At 35.0% G+C, this 9,738-nt stretch overlaps 1 protein-coding gene across 1 annotated transcript; it reads right to left on the reverse strand.

Moving 5' to 3' along the window:
- Positions 1–709: 709 nt before the first annotated feature.
- LOC110782070 (heterogeneous nuclear ribonucleoprotein 1) lies at positions 710–3,339 on the reverse strand. The gene is made up of 6 exons (XM_021986141.2): positions 3,097–3,339; positions 2,978–3,018; positions 2,384–2,547; positions 2,118–2,217; positions 1,800–1,969; positions 710–1,555 (listed from the first exon to the last, which is right to left on the reverse strand). The coding sequence occupies exons 1-6, from the start codon at positions 3,147–3,149 to the stop codon at positions 1,037–1,039; spliced, it is 1,047 nt and encodes a 348-aa protein (XP_021841833.1). The 5' UTR covers positions 3,150–3,339; the 3' UTR covers positions 710–1,036.
- Between the last annotated feature and the right edge of the window lie 6,399 nt (positions 3,340–9,738).

The raw sequence follows: 9,738 nt of genomic DNA on the forward strand, positions 1-9,738 counted from the left end.
GATCGCTACATCGGTGATCAAAGATAGTTGTAGTATTGACAATTTACAATGTCTTGAAGCTAGCCATCTAGATTACAATGGTAATCTATAAATTTAGAGCTCAATTTAGAACAAACTAATACAAAAGAGGGGCGAGGGGTAATAAACTAGTTAGAATGCAAGCTTCTTCAATAGTCAATATGCAATCAATGCTGCAGCTATTGCAAGTTCTTCTGACTTTAAGCCATAATGTCATGTCTCGTGTAAGAAACATGGGAAGACTGTCTGTACCATCGACCTCAACCAAGCTCGTTCGAAAAGATAATAAAAGCATATAATCCTCAACAATAATATTCAACATCCATAGGAACAGGGGAGAATTGGTTTTAAAATGGATAAATTTCAATTAGCATGCGAAACAAGAGCTTAATCATAATTTAACACAGAACCACTTCAGGAATAGCCAGACTGCAAGAAACTTAACAGCACCAAATGCATTCTTCATTATAGAAATTCAGAGTTTAGACCTACTTGTGCGTTGTGATCAATCAGAATAAGGGAAGTCGTAAAATCATTAAAGACTTGGATTAGGAAGGGACAACCACAAGAGGGCAAACTACCAAAATGGTAACACTAAAAAGGAAAAAATGATCACTAAGAAAAGTGGTGAAAACCTGCAGAAGACACTGGTAACAATTGACCAAAATACTTAAGGCCCCTCTAAAACATGTAAAGAGTAAAACAACAAGCTGCACATTCAAATTGTAAATATAAAGTTTAATTGCACCAATCTATCTAAACTAAGATAAACTTCATCTAGTATCAAAAAATCCACAAAATAAACTGATACTAGAACAAGATAGACACCAAATTCTTTAATCCGTACGACATAGTTGTCTAAACCACAATAATAAAGACATTAATGAAAGCAGTTTTTTGATCTTCTAATGCCTTTAGCACTCGAGGAAGCATCTCTAACTCTGGTCGGGAAGTACCTATCAGCTCAAACATAATAGGAAGGACAGCTCCTATCACGAACTTAAGAACACTGATTTTTCTACCGTGCATAAGGATGATACCGACTATTGCCACCACTATAGCCTCCCTTACCACCGTAGAACCCACTAGCTCCACCATAACCAGCACTAGCGCTGGGATCATAACTGCCGCCATAGCCTGAAGCTCCATAGCTACCATAACCTTCACTTCCGCCATATCCACTTAAACTGCCTCCTGAATAAGCACCACTAAAACCTGCACCATACGGACCGAATCGGCTAGAGTACCCAAGGGATGACTCTCCCCCATAGGCCCCTAAACTATTACCTCCAAAAGAACCATAACCTCTACCATATTCCCCTGCACTACCATAGCTTCCATACCCAAGTCTACCAGCAACACCTCCGGACATCCTATTATAGTTATTACCTGCACCATACCCACCATCAAAAGCCCCATAGGGGGCTCCATAACCAGCATTACCATCCCCATAAGAACGGGTCCTAGTATTGCTACCATAAGTAGAAGCTACAGGATTGTTAGTGGGTTTCTTTGGTTCAGCCTTCTTGATCTCCACCTACAACAAAGGAACTTAGTTAACCTAAAGCCTGCTCCATTAAACTAAGATGAGAGTCCTCTTATGGCATAATCTATACCTGTATAGACGAACTAACAACCTTAAGTGTTTTTTATTAAAAAAAATTGATCATGCATCAGTGAAAATTGATTCTCGGCTCAAAACAGGTTCATAAAGTTCATAGAACGCAGAGAAACCAACAAGCATGATAAATGAAAACAAAATGATATTGCATTTAGCTAACCTGAGTACCCTCCATGTCAATCATATTGCCCTTGGTGAGTAAGCTGTCGACCACATCTTCATTGTCAAATACAACAAATCCAAACCCACGAGAACGATTTGTCTCATGGTCACGTATAATTTGGTGCTCAGCCACCGTTCCAAACTGGGAGAAAAAGCTTCTGAGTTCATCTGAGTTGTCCAAAATTAATCAAAGATGAGTCAAGTATTAACTTTGAGTAACATCGTATGTAAGACGGATACCAAATGCATGCTTATATTCATCACTATATAAATTTTACAAAAATCAATCAGGATTAATGCAAATAAAACAGCATACCTTCTGAGACGCTCGAAGGAATGCCTCCAACGAATATCTTTTTCGTCTTGAAATCCTTTGACTGGGCAGCACCTTTGGGTATAGTACGCTTAATCTCGACCTGATAACAAAGAAAACCACAAGTAAACTAACAGAAAACACAATTCGAGAACAAACTGTTGAAGTCTTTCACCTTCTAGGCTTCTACAAAGATCAACAAAAACTTATTGAAAAGGATAATAAGAGTACAAGAGTACCAATATTCCATAGAACTCCACTCATAATACCTGTTTCCCGTTTATGATATGAGTATCCTCCATAACTTGGTCAACAACTGAAGGGTCCGCATAAGTGATGAATCCAAAACCCCTTGGCTGCCCACTGTAACGGTCTTTCATAATAACCGAGTCTGTAATCTCACCATACTTCCCAAAGTGCTTGATAAATATAGCTGTTTCCCACCAAAACAACATGAAACATAAGACTTGTTCCAACAACTAACAATGAATTATTTTTCTAGTATTATGGTATATCTAACAACAACATGCACATAAATTCGCAACAGAAATACTATCAAAGGTTGTTTCTTTAAAATGATTGCATACTAGTGGGTCGAAATTCGGCAGCAATATACCGGACAGAGAAAACATCTAATTCAGCAAATTAACCAGAATCACAGCAAATTGAGTGAAATACACAAATTCACATCTTTGAAAAAGGAAAACACTCAAATTCAAACATACACGGACAGTCGCATGACAAAGTACTCAACTTGAGGGGGTAGAAAGTTGTAAAACGTCGAAAAAATGGGGAAATTAAAAATTCAACAAATAATACTGTGAAACAAAGATGTAATTAAGAACGGATATTAAGGAACTCACTGTTAGTGGTATCTTTGGGAAGCCCACCGATGAATATCTTCCTGCAACCAAAAAAGGGAAGAAATTTAGCAACAAAAAATAAATGAAATTAGTAACAAACAAGGATGAAAATTTCGAACCCAGGGCTGGCTCCATCGCCGTGGGGACCATCGTTCTTGAATTTGGAGGCCATCTTCGCCGGAAATCGGAACTCCGATCGGTGTATGTGCGTTTAATTGGGGAAAATTGATTGAATCGAGAGTTCGGGAGATTTTAGGGTTTCGATAGAGAAAAAAAGGGGAAATAGAAGAGGGGTTCTATAAACTTGATGAGTGGAGGTGTAAAACCTTTATAAGATTTACTCGGTAGAATTTATGGGCTTTTGCTGAATTGAGTCAAAGGCTTTTCTTACTACTCGTAGCCTCCTTTTGTTTCAATGAAAAAACTATTTTAAAGAAAAATACCAAGAAAAATAAATTTTCTTTGTTTAAAAAAAAAATCTATACTGATATTTTAAAACACAAATACTATGCCACTTGTTATCTTTTTAAAATTCTACTTTTTTTTTTAACAAAGATATTAATTGACTCCTCTTAAATTTTAATTAAATAAATCTTTAAATTGATTAGATCTATTCGTCACCTTCAACTTTTTCATCAACTTTTTTTGTTACTCTTTGAAACAAGTGTTGAATAATTTGGTTTTCGAATATCAAATTTGTATGAAAGCAATTTTAAAAAAAAAACATGTAACATGTGCATCGCACGGGTAAAAAACTAGTTAATTTATAAAGAAAAATAACATAGAAGTGGAAATGAGGGATAGATAGAAGGAGAGAACAAGAAATGTGAGGGAAACTAGTTACTTTTTGTTTCGCACTACAGTGAAAAATGTGGCATTCCTTCTTTTCAAAAGGAAAGTTGGTTTTTCCCTATGGAAATTTGTTTTCCATCGTTGGGAAAATAGTTTTCCACCATTAACAAAACAAACAAAGAGATATGTGAAATTCATTTTCTGGGAAAGTGTTTTCCGTCAAAACAAAAGAAGGCGCAATATTATGTTTGAGAGATCCACGAAAAACAAATCTTTATTGTATAAAGGTACGTCTGAGGCAGCGTTATGTGAACTATCATTAATACACTCCACTTAATTTATTTTTCAAAATTAAAAACCAACTTTCTATTAATTCTCTTATTATCATTATTAAATACTACATATACTATTTTATTTTATTTTTTGACACAAGGAATGCGTGCATATATGAATAGTGGTGATAAAAGAATACTTTGTATCTCCTTAAAGAAATCATAGTATTGGGAATTGTATTGGACGGACTTGCTAATTTTTAGAGGACACATGGTGCATGTATACAAGAATTTGTTCTTAAAGAAATCATAGGTTGAAAATTATGTCAGACGGACTTACTAATTCTTAGCTATATTTAATATGGCGTACTTGTTGCTTTTTAAAATCTTAGGGAGGGAGGGGAGTCCCTCTAATTCTGCATGTTAGCGATTGTATCGTCACAACTTAGATAACTCTTAACTCTACTCTTCCAACAACTAGTCTCAAGTCTCAATCCGTCACTTCAATCCACCAACATCCTCCCTATACCTAATCGTGTTGTGCATTTTTCAAGTTGCACATACCATCTTTTTAACAATTATACATAAAATTGAAATATCATCCCATACATAAAATTTGAAGATCGTAGTGTTGTCAACTTTCATAAATCTCAAGAAAAACAAGTAAACAAATCAAGCTCCTCGCTAAAATAAACATTGTAGCACCATAATCGATCTATATAATTCAGGATTATTGGCATTGTCTTCAATACTCTAGTCGGCGTAGGTAAAAGAAATACAATGAGATTCAAGATTACCAATGTATTTTATAGCTTTCTATCTATACTAATATATCAAAAAACATTTTTAATAACATATGCGTGCCACATAGAACACCTCTATTCACTAGAACGTACATGTCAATATGTCATGTCATCTCTTTATCAAGGGAAAATGCACAACAAAAATATCTTATAATATGAATTCAGCATGAGACTTGTCACATGCAAAATGGATGTTGTACCATCTTAGCCAAGTATGGGATATTCTCTTTATTGCACACATATATATATTTAACTGGAACATCACATTGTATAGTATATATTAAATTACATATTACACACCTCACTATAATATTCAAAGTAGTAACCCAATTGCCTGTGCCAAACACTAATTTCTTAATCATATTTTGTCAATATATGAGTTGCTCGGGAACAAACCTTAATGAATTTTGTATGATTAGTGGCAAGGTTAGATGTGATAATGGTTGATGGGGCATTGGTCCTTGCACAATTGTACTTGCGTATATTGTCCCCATCCTCACCACCCACGATAGGTATGCTACACATCCTCATCTCAAACTAATCACAATTTCAGCCTTGTGGGGTACAAAATAAAACTCATCCCCGCTCCATCACTCACCCGGGAATCCACACCCGCCTCAACCTCAAACCGGCCTAGGTCCAACAATTTTATTATTTTTATGGATATATGAGAGTTTTGAATTTTAAAACTCTATTATAGTGTATTTGACAACTCAGTTGTGTGATTCGTAGCTTGTGTAAGTAAACAAAATTTGTAGGTTAGTATTGAAAAATATTGATGTACTCATAATAAATTAAATAAAGGATAAGCGAGGCGATTAAGTCCAATCCAAAATTCATCATTGCCTCGTTACCCAAGGCGGATAACCCCGGCCCATCACCCGCGTCATACATTTTTTTATCCCCATAACCCACAAAACTTGTCTCCATCCCCACCCACTTGGGGGTGATGATGGTGGCCAACCATGCTGGGGGTCAAAACTTTTACCATAGTTTTTTTTTTATTGTTTTTTACAACTCCGACAACTACTTTTACCAATCCTTCGTACTAGTTAACCACTACTTTGACAACTACTGCTTACCCGCTACTAGTTCACCGTTGCCCGCTATTTTGATAGTTACCCGTTACTTAACTGTTAAATTCTACCCACTACCGCTAGATTTGCCAAACGTTCCCCTAAAGTTTGAGAAAAAAAAACTATCCAACCGCTATTTCGATCGAAACCCCTAATTTGCCAAACACTTGTAAAATTTTCAAGTTTAGTCAAAACACTACCCACTATCTAAAACGCTAACTCCAAGCCCAATTATATTTTCCTCACCTTTTATTTCGGGGAAATTGAAAAACAATATTCCGTAACTGTTATTTGTAAATATGCAAATAACATGACATTTCTGTAATTAAATTGTCAAGAAAAGAAAAATATGGCGGAAATAAGAAAAAGAAAATAAAATGTCAATTAACTGAATAAAATTTTGAGATCCAGTGAATAAGTTTTGAGCTTAAATCCTAACACTTGTAAAAGTAAGAAGTTCCAATTACATTCCCACAATAGTGCATTGTCTAATTTTTCCCTCGTTTTTATTCTTCACTAGTTTGTGGCCCGGGCGTTGCTCCGGGTTTTACTTTTAGTGGGATTTACTTATTTTAAATATGTGTATGTGGTGCTATTATCTGATTTCCATGCAAGATCAGTGGCCGATCAACAAACTTCCTTCCCATATCCGAAAATCAAAATAAAGTCGAGTTCTCTTCTTGATGATTAGTTGATTATTATACTCTTGTCAATGTTTCCCTCTTTTGCACTCATAATTACACTCCATTACCCTAAGTTTTTTATTTTTTAAGCTTAAGTTGAGAAGAAAAGAATTGTACATTTATAAGTTAAGTAATTAATTTTCTTTTGTTTTTTTTTCCCTTTAATTATTCATTTAAAAAAAGTTGTATTTATTATTTAAATAGAAAGATATAACATCATTGTGGCTAGCTAAGATGGTAAGAATGGTAACTTTTAATTCAAGATGTCTAGTGTTCAATCCTTGCTATATGCTTTTTGGTTGTCAACTATATGTCATGATACAGAGTAGTGGTGATGTGGCGTAATAAGGAGGGATCTACGTGACACATATACGTTCTTATAAACGCCTTTTAATATATTAGTATAGATATAGATTTTTGTTGGCATTTTCCTTATATACGGTTGATGAGCGACATTTATGTCGCTCTAAACCTTTATTTTCTTATTATTTTTGTTCTTATTTTCCCTATTTGCTCTATAATTTTGCTTACTTTATAGTTTTAATTGAATTCGTAGTGTCTCTTAGTTTAGTTCGTTTTTCCTTGGTTTTTATTTCGTTTTTGTTTGATTTTTCTAGGATTTCGGATGGAGTTGAGAATGGAAAACAAGTTGAGCAAGAATGCAGAACGGTGCGCTCGCACCCTCATTTGGTGCGCGTGCACAAGTTGGAGCAAAGTTAAATCTGCAAAAATGTCGTTTCCATGATGGTGCGCCCGCACCCACTTTTGCCGCGCCCGCACCAAAATGTCCAGACTTACAGGAACTTCTGAAAATGCAAGAATTTGCATTTCTGTGCAGGTGCGCCCGCACCAAGCTCAAATTGCAGTTTTCAGATTCATGTTGAGCCTCTCTGCGCCTCCAACGCTTCAGAGGCGCGCGCCCGCAATCCCGCACCCATCTGGTCGCGCACGCACCAAAGACAGATCTTGATTTTCCCCTATTCTCTCACTCATTGGTGAGCCCACACCCAATCCGGGTGCGCCCTCGAAGACCCATATTTGTGCGCCCGCACCCCTTTGGTGCTCCCGCACCGACGTCCGAAATTCAGATATTTTATTAATTTTTGTTCTTTTTCGGGAAAGGGTATAAATACCCCATCTTCCCCACTTTTTAGGACATCTGGTTTTTGCTCTTAGTTTCAGTTTTTAGGGTTTTTATAGAGATAAACACTTAGCTAATCTTATTGCTTTGGTATTCAACATCAATTTGTAGAATCCTTTGAAGCTTCAAGTAATTTCTTTCCTTTTTCATCTCGTTCTTTGAATTTTGTTCTTCAACTTGGTTCTCTTTGTTATTGTTGTTAGTCTTCTTCATACCCATAATTCCCAACATGCTTGTTTGGTTTTGGTAATTTCTTTGACTTTTGCTCAATTATAATGGTTCTTTGTTTGAATTTCAAACTTAGTTTGTTGTTCCCTTTCATGGCTTGTGAGTAGTTACTTGCTAGGGTTAGGGGGTGAAGCTTGGGAATGAATTAGGGATTTTTTTGAAGGGAATTCATGTTGATGTTGTGATAAAACCTTGATTTGATGATAAGGATTTCCATGTCTAGTTAGATTAGTAGTTGCAAATGCTAATTCTATTTAGTTGATTGGAATGCTTCATGTTAGTTTGGCAAAAAATTGTGAATTAGTGTGAGCATGTGGATGAGCTAGTTCTAATTGTTAGTCACTTAGTCTAGGGGTCAAGCGAAAGCTCTTCCTCAGATTAGGCAACTTAATGCGTTCTATCCGAGAGGTGGTGAATGCAGCATTTTCGGTTTTCCCCTAGTTGTCATGTCCTTACAACATCTAGGTGTTTGAACCTTGGTCCTTCCTAATAAACCCAAGACGAACCCCAATTCCCCTATCTCTTTCCCTATTGATCAACTTGTTAATTAGCGTAGAATTGTTAGTTATTATAATCCAATTCACTTTATTATTCTAAGCTAGTTTGGTTTTGTTAAACTCGTTCTCACTGTTCTCTTGGGACGATCCCGAACTTACCACTATAATCAATGTAGTTGGTTAGTTAGGTGTTCTTATAAATCTTGTTTGATTAGGTGATATTCGTATAACGATGCGAAAAACGCCTTGTCAATAGTGAAAGGTCTTATTAATTTGCCCTTTATTACCTATTCATTTTTTTCCTCTTTTAAGCATAATTTTTACACATATAAGGGCAATTTTTAAGAATTTTGAGTTAAAATTTTCTCCGACGTACAATATTTATTGCACTCCACCGATAAATAAGAATTTGTGATTATGTTTAGAGTTTTTTTTTCTAAAGATACCATTCGCGAGAAAGAGAAGGACATGATGTTTTTCTCTACTACGAAGTACTTTGTTATTTGATCCACTTTTCTGGATAATTTATTTCAAATTATATACTTCGTAGTTGATTACAGTGATTTATTGTGGTACCAATACGCCATGATTTGATGATTTAAATATGTTTTTTATTGCAAAATTGAACAAAAGCAGAAAACGCAACGTAATCAATCTCAAGCAAGTATAGTGAATTTCAATCATACTTTATCTATCTATTTATGGTTACCACATTTCTCATAAATTTGTAATTGCTCGTATTTTACTTAGCCTTTTTACAAGACAATTTTTAATACCTTGGGGGACTGTGTGCGCAGTCAACAACTAGCGAGTAAAAATCGTGTTTAACTGAATCAATTAAAAGTCAATTCAATTACGATAATAACACGTGGCTTTGTTCTGTTCGACTTATTTTGACTTATGTCAGACAAAATAAGTTCATATAACTTTAAATAGGTTCAAATAAGTTCAGTTAAGTTCATATAATATAAGTTCAGAAAAAATAAGTTTTTTTCACATTTTACACACAAATAAGTTTATTTCAGATAAAATAAATTTATTTCAGACAAAATAAGTTTTTTTCAGATAAAATAAATTCAATTAAGTTCAGATAAATTAAGATAAATTAAATTCAATTAAAATAAGTCGAATAGATTGAAGCCGTGATGTATACTCTTCGTAAATAACCTTATTTTTTTTTTTTTTGAGGGAATAAATAACCTTACCTGAGTTACCTCTTACTCATCATATTTACTCGGTATTTAGTTTGCTCAACATTTTCAATTGGAT

Source organism: Spinacia oleracea, chromosome 2, assembly GCF_020520425.1.
Source record: "Spinacia oleracea cultivar Varoflay chromosome 2, BTI_SOV_V1, whole genome shotgun sequence".
Taxonomy (NCBI): domain Eukaryota; kingdom Viridiplantae; phylum Streptophyta; class Magnoliopsida; order Caryophyllales; family Amaranthaceae; genus Spinacia; species Spinacia oleracea.